At 46.2% G+C, this 13,658-nt stretch overlaps 1 protein-coding gene across 1 annotated transcript in view; it reads left to right on the top strand.

The window, feature by feature from the left end:
• rsh (Rap GTPase activating protein radish) overlaps positions 1 to 13,658 on the top strand; it is a 52,152-nt gene that overhangs the window by 24,702 nt on the left and 13,792 nt on the right. The window contains exons 2-10 of the mRNA XM_089592144.1: positions 8,123 to 8,180; positions 9,693 to 9,744; positions 10,422 to 10,506; positions 10,834 to 11,292; positions 11,934 to 12,180; positions 12,408 to 12,717; positions 12,790 to 12,925; positions 13,011 to 13,191; positions 13,255 to 13,465. Of these exons, the coding sequence (XP_089448270.1) occupies positions 8,123 to 8,180; positions 9,693 to 9,744; positions 10,422 to 10,506; positions 10,834 to 11,292; positions 11,934 to 12,180; positions 12,408 to 12,717; positions 12,790 to 12,925; positions 13,011 to 13,191; positions 13,255 to 13,465 (1,739 nt within the window). The remainder of the gene's footprint in view (positions 1 to 8,122; positions 8,181 to 9,692; positions 9,745 to 10,421; positions 10,507 to 10,833; positions 11,293 to 11,933; positions 12,181 to 12,407; positions 12,718 to 12,789; positions 12,926 to 13,010; positions 13,192 to 13,254; positions 13,466 to 13,658) is intronic.

Raw genomic sequence — 13,658 nt, 5'->3', positions numbered from 1 at the left:
AAGGGCAAAGTCGGTGCGGCCTTTGACGCGCAGCTTTACCCTTGGAGCCACTTGCCGATCGCTTGCCGATCCACGTGTATCGATTGGATGCTACCAAAGTATATATACGTACGTGTACGCATAGGGGCGGAGGAGAGGCCGAGTTTTCCTTGACACCGCAATTTAGGACAATACGGCCCGGGTCCTCCATAGACGCAAACTCAATAACCGACGCCTGATGGCGGTGGCACAGTTATGCTGCAAACACTCCCATCAGCGCGTGCTTCCTTTTTTTTTTGTATCGTATGTTTTTGTAGGCAGGTTGGGATTTTTTTTTGGTGATTTTATACTTCTTCATGCAGGACTGATGGACCGATATTGTGATTACTCGAGTCGATGGCGAGCGTGTAATGAAATTGCGTCGAATTTTCATGGGTTCTTCACTTTGCGCTTGGATTATCAAAAATTCGTAAATACCACCCAAACGGTGGATTATACAATGAGAGTAAAGTAATTGGTTGAAATTCCCTTTTTTTTGTTTTGTTTTATTAAAAATACCAGAGACGAAACGTGAGCAAACTCCTGATGAATGTAATGCCGGATCTAATATTTCATATTTACGGTGTAAACAATTGTTTTAAACATCTTTTTTTGTTTTTCATCCAAAATACCAGGAATGAAACGTATGAAAATGCTCATATTTACTCTTACTTTTTTCCACATCAGATCTAATGTTATAATACATGCTTTTGCAGTGAAAACATCCTCCCGCGCGCTCCAACGTGGAACCAACGGAACTAGAAATATCCAACCACACTCGTTCCTCGAAACCCTTGCGAAAGGAAGCAATTTTCGAACCCACGCACCAAAATTCTCGTGCTCGGATATTGTCGAAAAACCCCAGGAAAACTGTCGTACCATCTTCCATACGCGTCATAAATAATCGTCACCGATGGCCATACACAGTAAATAGATATGCGCGGCAAAACACGTCGGACCGTACATAATTGGACGGATTGTTGTACGGCGCCGAATGCTCGGCACTCGAGAGAAGAGGCGTTGATAGACGCCTCGAAATATGTCATTCGACGCACGATGTCACCCAACCATTAATACACCCGTGCATGTATGGCGAGTATAGGCCATAGTCAACCATCGGACTCCTCGAATCAATAAACCCACCCAATTTGGCTTGTCACTCCTGCGACATAGTTATTCGGCAAAATGGTAGTTGACAAGGGATGAATATTTAAAACTCACCGATGGCGATAAGTGCAAGTCGAGAGGGGACGCTAATGGCACGCGATACCGACGAGTGCAGGGGTGTATAAATCTCCTGCGAAGAGCTAACGGGACAGGGAAAAAGGAGGAAAAGCACCCGTGTCCCCTCCCTATGTGGAGGTGTACGCTCGAACGGACGGGGAGAAATGTGCATTTATTTTCCCTCCTCTACCGTTGTGGCATTCGCGCTTTTTGTGCTGCTGCTCCTCTTGGAAGCGCAATACGCGGATTTAATGCTTTTTCAAACTTTGCCTGCATCTCTGCTGTGATTCTTCGTATTGGGTTTTGTTTCGTTTTGTTTCGAGGAATATACCCGTTGTAAAAAAGTTCCCTGGGAAAGAAAGAAATGGGAAGATAAATGGTTCCTTTTTCTCGCTTTCTTTGTTTCCAGTTATCCGTCACGCGCAAAAAGCTTTAGAGGGGCAATAATTGATGTATTACACTCCATTCCATTTCGCCGAGTAAGAGCAACAAGAAGGGATTTGAGGAAGAAAAAAGAAATGCATGCCAAAGCAAAGGGACTGTGTCGTGCGAGCCGTCGCGTGAAATACATAAATGCGTCGAAAAAAAAAAGAAAAAAAAATCTTACGTCTCATCTGTCGGTGAATAGCGAGTGATCCTTGTTGGGAGCTTGTACTCACTCGATGGCCATTTTTCGCGATATTACATTTCCCGGGGAGCACCAGCATCTACATGTATACGTACCCGTTACAACGGCACAATAGCGCAGCGTTTTCATTCGGGTAGCCGAGGGGCTTTCCGGTGCTCGTCGAGAAAAGTATCTTTCAAAAGACGAGTTTAATTTCGGTGCGCGTGATTTACTCTCAATTTTATATCAGACCGGTAACAAAAAAACTGCAGGTATATAGTGCACCGAAAAGTAATTCACCGGCTTTCAATTGGAAATTTCCCTTTTCCGCAATGATTCGTCATTTTTTTTTTTTTTTTCTCGAATGGACGTTGAAAAGAAGAAAAAGCGGAAATCCATAAAAAAAATCACTTGAACATTAATTGCACTCGCCACATTTCGGTGCCACAACGTTTACCGCACAATAGATCACGAATTCGCAGAGTTAAAATCGTTTGTGTCCGTATTTAGAGAGAAGCCGAGCTCCCAAGCACGAAAAGGCGACGGTTGCAGCGCCTCTCGAGTAATTAAGACTCAAACTTCATTGTTACTGGCGACACAATGGAAACTCGAGCCCAGCCTCTCCTTGTAAAAATAGCCATCCCAGCGAGAGAGAGAGAGCGATATTCCAACACCCGAGCGCTTCGGCGGCCTCGACTCGAGGACAAAGCGAAATACAGATCGGCTCTGATGCTCCTCGATTGTGGAGGGAGTTCGGCCGAGCAACCGGTGGATTTTGCGATCTTCGCTCCTCCGTTACCTCCTCGGCTCCCAAAGTTAAAGGGCACTTGGACCAATAAGGATGGGAACTTGTCGTGATCTGGTGCTCGAGGGCCTTGCAAATACATCGCGAGCTTTAACAACTGCCGTTACGCGAGCTTTGCGCCCCGATGACACTCCACGGCGCATCTCTCGACGCTCACGGGTACACCTTGGCTATTTTGGCGTCGGGTGTATCGCGAGTCCAATCAACTTTGACTTCCCACGGAAGGAAACTATGGGTGGTCGCGTTGTTGCACCACTCACGAGTATTTTATTGCTAAATTTGAGCTGAAAGATTATTGTGGAACGATTTTTCTGAAACTAACAAACGAACCGTAAACTTAATGTAAATGAACGATAATGGCTGTTTCTCTTGCCGTGGGTGCAAATTATGTGCTTGTGGGTGTTTCGGTGTCTTCGGAGAGTCGCGAGGGGAAGAAAAACTTTTGCAATAAAACGTACACGAGAGAAAAATGAGTCTCGAGCGTAGCACAATTTCCGGTTTATTTTATTATCATTTTTCCCTTAGCCCCTCGGGATAAGCATCGGGACTTGAATAAGACGGGCTCCTGATATTTCCATAATTTCACGCGGTGATGGCACTTGTAGCGCGTATACACGTATATACAAGGTAATAAGATATTCCTCGAAGAATCCGCGCACTCGACGCTGCCACTAGGCAGATTGAGAAATAAGAAGTGGTGAAGGGGGGGGGGTGAATATCGTTTCCCCCATCATTCGCGGAATTACGAATTACCTCGACCTGATTGGCACAATCTCGTTTTTTACCTTGGATATATTATATGTATATACATTTTTTCCCCCTTTCACTCCTATCATCTGTTTTCCAACTCAAAGAAAACTTCTGCTCGTGAAAACCTTGGCTTGAATATACCTTCGCTACAGGGGTGGTGGTAAATTTTGGGCCTCGGATCAAACGAAAATAATCCCCGGCGAATGAAAAACAAACACGGGGGATGGTACCAAAAAACTAAAAAATCGTATCATCGGAGTCCACCAGGTCAGAGAAATGTTTTTGCAGTCCCACATGGTACGGGTTCGGTCCACTTTTTGACGCAAGCGGTGCCGTCAAATTGATTTTGCGTCCCCGTATATATATATAGAAGCACACTTGCATCTGATATTTCAGCTCGACCGAGCGTGGCGTTGTACACGCGTCCCCCACAGGCCCTTGTTAATAGCAACCACCTTCGCTCATTGTCAATTTTCCTATACTGGTCGAGTTTGCGTGGGCCAATGAAAGACACAATTCGTCGACAAAAGTCCGAATGGCACACTCGCGAGGTCATGCGTCAACCTACGTTATTTCTCGGATGTAAAAAAAAAAAAAAAAAAAAAAAAAAAAAAAAAAAAAAAAAAAAAAGAAAAAGGGAAGGGAAGGGAGTCCGGGTGATAAATATCTCCCCTTCGCTTCGCTCCTCGCGATAACTGGCAAATATTTATACGGCTGTAGATTTATGGGAACAAATGTCCGACCCACTTTTAATTTCTCGCTCGGCCCCGTTATTCAAGCGTAAAACGCATAATATATGGAGCAGTAGGTCCCCGTTTCAGGGGCTACACAGTATCCAGGATATCCCTCCGTGTGTACGTGTATCGCCGAGGGAGCCACCGCCACGACAAGCACCGGATTTGCGTTGCTATGGGAATACCCTCGTATTTGTGCTCCACCGCATCGGGAGAGGAAGGAGCTCGAGCTTTTTGGACTGTTTAGCTGCTTAGAAGGGCGCCCGTGCGCGTGTAGGCCATCTGCTTCTTTTGTTTATTGGGTGATGGCCGACTCTGTTTGTTCGTTTTTCAAACTTGCGAGAAGAGTGATGATAAAAACAGTTGACGCTCAGAAGCGCGGCTCAAGAGATGAACTTAATCTTAGGATTTTTACATCACATTGCTGGAAAATACACACGAACGTAAAGCTACAGTTAATTCTGGTGTATACCTTTTCAAAACGACGCAGTTTTTACTTACCAATTTACAGAAATCCTTTTGTCTCGTGGCATTTGGGTTTTCAAAGGAGTAGCTTGAAGTGGCATTCGTCTATTTGTATTAAGTAACAAATAGTTGAGAGGCTTCCTTGTATGTGCTGTCCTAAAATACTTTCAAAAAAGTTAAAGACGACTACATTGTTGATCCAGTTGTGAATAATTTATTGTGTCGCGTGGCGTCTTACCACAGAGCTTACGAGCTCAACAATCGTTTCGTTGATTGGTACCATGTACCAAGGGGTACCAACACAGCTGAAAGAGCAACAGTGCGCATCTCCCGCTCGTAGCTTCTGTGCATAAATGTATGAAAGAGCACGTAAACCCTACCATGCATGGCACCCAAGTCGGCTCTTCTTTTCCCAACTCGGGCCCGATATGCCTCTACAAATCAAGCGCCTGCTTTACACCACCTATATATACATACAGGTGCGGGCAGAGCTCGCCGACAGCTCGGAACAAGAGCGAGGCTTCCGCCAGCTCGGCTCATCAATATTGACTCTTTGCAATCAGAGCCCGGGCGCGGTGTGCGGCTCGCGGGAAATTGCTACTCCCTCGGAACACGCGCTCTATTTCTTCGTGTGCTTCTTCTCCTTCCGCCCCAGCTTCCGTTGGCCGTACAGCTGCTCTCTACCATGCGAGCTTGTACGCGTGTATACATGTACAATAATAGCCGCGCTTGGGACGATCGATGGATTGTATACGGTGGTAGCTGCCCAAGGCCAGTGGGTAAACAAGATAGTTGCTCCTTCCTTCCTCTCTTTGAGTTTGAGCCCCTTTCCCCCCCCCCCTCGATTACTTCGATTATGCCGGACGCTTGGGTATAAGTAGGGAATCGTCGATGAGTGTTATTTTACATGCTTTTTACCTTCATTATTTCTCTGTAAATATGTAATGTATTATGTACTCGTACGAGTTGATAAATAATGCCTACAATGATAGTCATGAAATACATCCCTTTGTCTCGTGCTTGGAGCTGCTGTGTTGATGCCGAGACTATAGCAAAACACACACGGGTGGCCGAGAGTATGAAATTCGAAAATCCAGACCCTCCTTTTTCCCGTTCTTTCGACAAACTTCGGCGTACCCGCCTGTCTTTCTCCTCTCGTTTCGAATAAATATATATACTCCCGGGGCTTTGAATACGAAATCAGCCCCCCCCCTTCCATGACAAACCAAGCGAGTCACACGCAGTGAATCATTTAACGACACGTGGGGTAATATCATTTTTTACCAACGTGAACCGCGTAATGGCAAAACCATGGAGATGCGTTGCAGCCCGGGTCGGACCATACGTTTACTCGTACTACTTGTTTCATGCTCTCTCGGTCGCGTATCGCCACGCGCTGGTTTCGCCCGAGTCCTGCCATGCAGCCGCATGGTTTTACCAGCAGCACAACTTTCCCGGCAAACATCGATCCCCAACTCGCCTCGTTTAATCCTCCCCCAGCCCGACCCGAGTGTAATTTCTGCAAATCAAGCTGCTCCGCGCGCTCGGCGCCCCCTTCATCAAAGTCCACCTACTTTGCGAGACTCCTAATGAGATGTGCGTTGTTTACTCTGGTGCAACGAGAACTAATCCCTCGGAGTCTCTGTCAACCGGCGGGGGTTCTGGAACAACAAAAAAAAAAAAAAAAATGAAAAATAGATCTCATAAATCCCGGGGGGGTAATGAGCTTTCATATTTTTCAGTCGCCTACTTTTGTAACGATAAGTTATTAATTTTTTTATTTTTTTCCCGATAATATCAAAACGGCTCACGGCGGCGAATTTATATAGGCTTCGAGTAATTAATAGCGTTTGCGCAGAGGGGGGGAAAAAACAAAAATGCGTGGGTATGAAAATTATTTTCCCTACGCATGCAGGGCTGGAAATGAAAAATTTCGAAAGTTTTCGACCCCGTGACAAATTAAATTCACCGGCAAACATAAGGAGGAGGAGGAGGGTAAAACACGCAAACCCTATGTTTACCTTTTGATATTTATTGTGCTCCAAAGTTCGGCGTCGTTAAATACTTACGACTCGCGTTATCGTCAACCGAGCTCCAATGGCTTTCATTTTCCATCGCGAGACCCGGAAGGCGGTGGCGTTTTTTCACGGACAAAAAAATATGGTGAAAAAAAAAAAAAAAAAAAAAATCGGTCCGTCAACCAGTGCCCCCCGGCAAGTCCCGGGTCGCACACAATACACGCGCGTACGAACAGACTGGCAGCCGCTCAAGCGTTTGTCCGGTAAAAACCGTAACATAAATAGCGAGGACACGGGAATGCTTTTTCCCACGGGCACAGGACCACTGGAACGCAAGCCGTGCACAGGTATGTGTGTACACGAGTGAGCACCAGTTTGCCCGAGAGCAACAGTTGTCCACCCAGCACTTCTCGGCAGATAATCCTTAGGGGGGAGGGGGTGGAAGATGTGCGCGAGAGAGGATAAGGGATACCTTGTCACTGCAAGCTCCCGCTTTATTGTACACGCGCACGCGAAAGCTGCACGCCTAAGCTATTACCTTCTGAGGTTCATGTGGCAGTACGTAGCTTAGCGGTGTCAAGCAATCAAGCGCGTAATTGGATTGCACCGTAGAGTCGTACTCAAGACCCCCCTTTATTTTGTTTTTGTTGGCAACGTTAAAGTTGACCGTCGGAGGGGGGACAGAAATTTTTGTTTCTTTTCGAGATGGTGGGCAGGATGAATTGCTTTTGATACTCCAATACATCACAGCACCCGACGGCAGTATAGCGTTTGCCGCGTCACAGTCTATGTCACCACTGTATAGAGTCACTTAGTATGAATTGATTGTTCAACAAATGCATATGTACACACCTGTACCTGTACCCATAAGTGTGTCCGACTATATATTGACCAATACTACTCGGAAGCAGCAGACTATCACCACTGATTAACTGACCGGCTGCTGGATTCTCGTTTGATATGCCCATACATATACATATATATACCTCTACCTTATACATTTATGTCACACTCACATTTTTACGTACCCCCCCCCCCTGATGTACCTTTACGTATATCTCTTGTCGCGAGATTTGGGCATGATTATTTTATGAGCACTTCGAAATGGAAACTTTTTTACACTACTCATAATGTTTTGATCGAAAAAAATATTTCGCAAAATGTCGCGATGTACAATAATGTTTATGTAAAGTGTCTTAACGAATATTTTCTTAAATAATTTGACGCTTTTTTTCACTTTCGCGTTTTTTTTTGGCCCGAAAAAAATTGTAAGTATAACAAGTTGTAAAAAATAAAGGAAAACTTTTTTTCTATTTTAAATGGCGCAATAAATTTTCAGAAACAAATTGCAAAGCTAAGCGCTTGAAAAAAAAAATCCATGCCCAAGTCTGTGAGTGACGAAAAAAAAGAATATAGAGCAAGCATCCGTTATGATTTTTTTTTATTTTATCCCCCGAACGTATGTAAAATGTGCGTGTGTACCTATGTATTGTTTTTTCAGGTCGGCCAATCCTTTGCCATGCGATGTCGCTGCAGAGCCCGAGACTTCGACACTACAGGTCGAGCAACAACGCATTTTTTTATTCTCAATTTCACCTGATTATTGATATTGTTGTTATTAGTGTTGATGTATATTTTTGCTTAGCTACAGTGCCTTTTTTTTTCTCTCACTCTCAAGCACCGCTACTTGTTTTACTAATCCTCTCATCGTTTTGGTCCTTTTTCTGTTGTATGAGTGTGTGTGCCTTTGTTTACTTGTTTGTTGCTATTTTATAATATTCACACCATGTTATACCACATACATATATCTTTGTGTTTCACAAACAGCAAATTTCGTATTGTATCCGTTATGGCTCTACCATCGAATAAATTATAGAAAAGCCTAATATTTTTAGCATCCGCATGTACACAACATGATATTGCATTAAATGTACGCTTTCGAATGTCTCTCTGAACGGCTATCGGTGCGCCACATGGGATCCATTTACATTCATTACTCTCATACAATATGGACAAACTCTACTGTCGCTCCCGTATTAATTATTCATTACCGTTGAAATTGGTATGTTTATTTGATTGCTTGCTACCACATTATTTTCGCAGGATAGAATAATACCATTATCGAAATAATAATTATAATTGTCGTTGTGCGCTGACATTTTTATTTTCAGTATATAATGACCATTTCACGTATCAATCACTGTTTTTTTAGCAAGAGTATTTAATTTGTTGTAAAGTTACACAAACAGAGCGAAGCAAAGTATGAAAAATGAAAACGATGAAAAACTCATAATCATATTAGTAAAGGAACTCTTAAAAAAATTTTTTTTTCCAACTTTACCTTGTGAATCAAATGTATTTACGCAATTGAAAGCGACTTTATATACTTACCTCCAGCTTATAAAGTTTGTTCTTATAAGCAAGCCTTTTTTTTATAGTTTCTTGAGGGAAGAAGAGGACAATTCGACTGGGAGGTATGAAGAGGGACCAAATCTTAAATGTATGAATTAAAGAGTAACAGAACGCCGCAAGGTTTGACAAAATAAACGGCAAAACAGTTGCATTAACGAACAAACCACATATTTTTGCGAGTCGTCGCAATTCAAATTATTTGTTTCTCTTTGATTAGTTGATTCTAAAAAATGGATGTCCCTTGGGTGTCGAAAAGCTATAAATTGTCCTCTTCTTTTCCCAGACTAGGGAACAATAATAGGATGACTCTATACCATCATCTCTGTTGAGTTAAATCTTGTAAATACGTATGTAACATAATACGTCATCACTTCGAAATGTGCGATCTCATCGGTATTGTTTCTTTAGATGTGACAACTAAAAGCTATCAACAAATTATAAGCATGAAAAGCACGAAATAAACTAACGAGATTTCAAAAATCTGACCTAATTAAAAATATCGTAAAATTTTATCAACAATAATAAAAATGGCCAAAAACGTCACGACTCGATTGATTGATGCGTCAGTTAAACACATCAGTCTCGTACATAATCATAGGAGCACCTCTAAACAAGGAGTAATCGTAACGAGGTTGATTTTTTTTTTCTCGGGCTTTCAGGACCATGACGGCGATCTGCTTCGTCTGCAACCTGCCGATCCTGAGCCACCAGGTGGGCGGACGATCCAATTGGCTCAACTCGAGTCCTCGCAACGGTATGGGAGGCTGTGGTGTGCATAGGTGGTTGCCCAACCATCATCGCGATCCCGATGCAAAATATCTAGAGCCCGACTGCTTCGTGTGTAAGTAATCGAACTCGGCGGCTGTCGCGATGGAGCACAGAGCTATTCAAGGTTACCAAAATTTTAATATTATTTTTACTTCCATCGAACTTGGGAAACATTAAAACGTAAAACAATTATAATTTTAGGTGGTTACTAGAATATTATTTCTTTTTTGTTCTTTTCATAACTTCCCGTGAATTTTTTAATTTTTATAAATGAATTCATAGATAAATACAAATCTAACGACGAGTGGGTAAAAATTTGTTCATCGAATTTTTGCACTCTTGCTTTACATATAGGGAAATATTAATATTTTTAAATGATCAATACTAATTTTTGTTAAACAAAGAAAAATAGAGAACACCGACATAAGATCGACGTGATTTTTCAGCCGGCTCTTGATGGTGCGATTCGCGCGGCCAGCCAACTGCCGACGACACCGTGATTTGTAAATATACACCTATGCACAGCACAGCCTTCCATCCCGTTGCGAGGACTCGAGTTGGGACCGGATATTCAAAAGGATAGTCATGAATTGCTCTCATAAATGATTTGAACGATCCAGGTGGGCCTGGTATGGCAGGGCGGCAATGGTTGGGACGACCTCATGCGCGAGCAAGTCGAGGAGTCCACCCTCAAGCAGCGACTGGGTAAGAGAAAACACCCGACGCGAGGAAAAAAAAAAAATATATTTTATCCCACCACTCGATCGACGAGTCAGAAATATCAAACTATCAAAGCCCGTTAATCGAGAGAGGGGGGAACAAAGGAAATTAATAACCCAAAGTTCTCCCTCTTAACTTTCAAAGACGGGGTCATTTTTCACTCTCGCCAGTTTGTACCAACTTTTCCACGAATATTCACGCCACTTGTCTTTCTTTTGATCTCACCGTTCCTCCACCTGCTCCTTTGGGAAACTTTGGGGGGGGGCAAGGCGCTTTGAGGTGACTCTAATTGGGGGGGGCTTCGCTCCACAGGCACCGGGCGAAGGGACTCGGCAGCGCAGATCTCGCCGCCCAACGAGCTGCAGGAGCCCTCGCCGATCAACCAGGGCCGGCGTCGGCGCTCCTCGCTGGCCCAGCTGACGGACATCCTGCGGGAGTGGGGCGGCGCGGGGACCGGGGCCGGCAGCAAAACGGGGACGCGGAACAACACCAAGCTCAGCAGGAGGGAGACCCTGGCCGACATAGCCAAGTCCCTGCCCTGGTCCAGGCAGACCACCAACGACGCCAGCCACTTGGCAAATCTGCGCAAGAGGCGCGAGAGCTCCGTGGACAGTGGCATACGCAGCCAGGCGTCGAGCAAGTCCGGCCGGCGCGACTCCTCGGCCATCAGCGACCTCAAGAATGACTTTGCCCGGCTGTGGGGCAAGAAGGACGCCCAGCCGCAGGTCCCGGCACAACCGCCCACCGTCATCTCGCCCACGCCTCGGCGAGGTCAGCCGGCTTCTACTGTTTTTCTTTCTTTTTTTTCTCTCTCTCAGTGCTCACTTGTTGTTGGTGTGTATTTGCAAACCCCCCATGGTTTGATGGATTGCCTACTCATTTCGTGCGGGTGAAAAAAAAGGGGGGAGGGGACGAGAAAAGGCAAACTTCGCTTGGCGCTGATTGGTATCGCACGACGGTAAATAACTCGTGAATCCACTTTTGGACAGCCGCTGATTACTCGAACGGCCCGTGGGGGTGCACACGCAACGTATGTATACGTGCGAGACATTAGTGGGGTATGTTGCCGTGGCGTGAGGAGTCGGTAATTTATCTCATCTCTGGTGGGTAGGGCGCGCGAAATAACAACCCTTTGACATGAAGTCTCCGGGCCTACGTACTCTCAGTCAAGGTCGTTTCCATCGTCAATTGGCTCTTTCTTTTCGCGTTCCCCGCCAAAGGTCGTTGAGCTCGTTAGTGGCACGCTCAGGTATCAACGTGGAGATCATGCTTGCACGCGAAGGATTGTTGTATATATTATATTGTCGCTTTTGAATGAAGATTTTCGGCCTACCGTGGGGGGATGGATGTATGGAAAGAAACTTTTTTTACCATCAGCTGCTAAGGAAGAGTCCCGTCCTTATCTGCTTCAGGTTCCGGGGAGTCGCGAAACTCCAGACGAGGCTCGGGCGAGAGCGGCAGGTCGAGAAAGGACTCGGTTTACGGCCAGTCGCCGAGCCCCAACGAGCGGATCCACCAGTGCAGGCACCACAGGCGCCGACAGTCCCAGCAGTCGGTTGACTTGGGCCAAGGCAACGCCAGCGCCGCCGTCAAGTACTACAGGAGCGACCAGCGTCCCAGTGCCTCCAGTACCGACAGCTCGGCCAGCAATGCCGTCAGGTGTGTGTGTATTACATGCAGGATCGATACACATCGGATATTATTTTTAGCCCTCGTCCTGCGCCGGTAACGCAGTAACGACGAAGAAAATAAACTCGCTGGCAGTTACCCCCCAATTTGAAATCACAAATTCACCCTTATACCTTTAGTAAATTTAAAGCGTTTGTTATTATCACTGGACAATGTAAACGTATGAGATTGACCGTTGTGAAATGGTACACGATTAGGGAGCAGCTCGAGGCGAGGAACCAGCAAAACGAGAGATCGAGCAGCGCCGATGCAAGGACAACGTCGACGTCGACGGGTACCGAGTCGACCACGAAATACCTGACACTGGAGCCGCACGTGCAGGCGCCCACGATAATCACGTCTTCGGTGACGCCACCCGCGGTCTCGCCCACCACCAAAAACAACAGCCTGCAACCCCTGGCCCTGCCCGGCACGACCTCCGGCAGCTCCAGTCCCCTCGGCTCGCCCAACATCGGTGGCACCCCCACGCACCCGCTCGTCTCCAGCCGCAGGGACTCGACCACCCAGGTAATTATTCTCGATTGCCCTTCTCTCCTTTTTTTTTTTTTTTTTTTGGCTGAAGTTTTTCATTGTCTTCAGTGCTACTACAAGACGAAGGAAACGTCGCCGAACAAGCTGAGACTGACCAGGCAGGCGACGGCGATAGACGAGTCCCTTCCACCACCCGGTAGACGGGGCAGCCAGCCAACCCTGTCCCCGGACCCGGACGATGGAGGTGAGCTCGTTCCGAGGTGGCAGTGCGCGCGTCGGTGGCAATGTACCGATTTGTCGATTTATAGAGAAAAAATATCTGTGCACAGGACACAAGGCGCGCAGGGACTCGCTGAGTCCGGACTCGGCGTCGTACCCGCGGCGCCGCGACTCGAGGAGCCACCTGAGCCCGGACAGGAACGCGGTTGACAAGCGGGACATAAGCCCCATAAGGTCGCGGAAGGGCAGACTGAGGAGACAATCGACATCGATAGCCGGGCGGCCGCCTAGGTAAGGCTCGCGCCCACGTCCGACCAAACTCGGGGTTGTACTACTGGTGTCGGGGTTTTGCAGGTCACCCGACAGCTCGTCGTGCTCGTCGCGGGACCCGAGCCCGTGCGGCAGGCCGCCCAGCGCGCAACACGCACCTGTGATACGAAGACAATCAACCACCGAGGAGATACTGATAGCCCGGGGCTTTAGGCGCCAAAGCACCACGGAAGAGATGATACGGTGTAGGAACTTTCGCAGACAGAGTTCACAGAGCGACGATCAGGTACTGAGGGTATATGTCCCAATGACTGTCGAGCTATGTACATTTGTGTATACGTGTGCGCGTACCTGCGAGGATGTGGGCACAGGTCCGGAGCAAGGCAACGCAAAACCAATCTATCTTAATCTTGACTGCTGTATTTATATATAAATAATTTTTTTTTTTTCTTCTCTGTAGCTTGATTGTATACATTAGAATAGTTGTT

The sequence above is a fragment of the Copidosoma floridanum genome, unplaced genomic scaffold (assembly GCF_036245765.1).
Source record: "Copidosoma floridanum isolate Cflo_tuat_1 unplaced genomic scaffold, Cflo_Japanese_pri ptg000014l, whole genome shotgun sequence".
NCBI lineage: Eukaryota > Metazoa > Arthropoda > Insecta > Hymenoptera > Encyrtidae > Copidosoma > Copidosoma floridanum.
The sequence above is the reverse complement of the archived record's forward strand: the minus strand, read 5'-3'. Positions and strand labels throughout refer to the sequence as shown.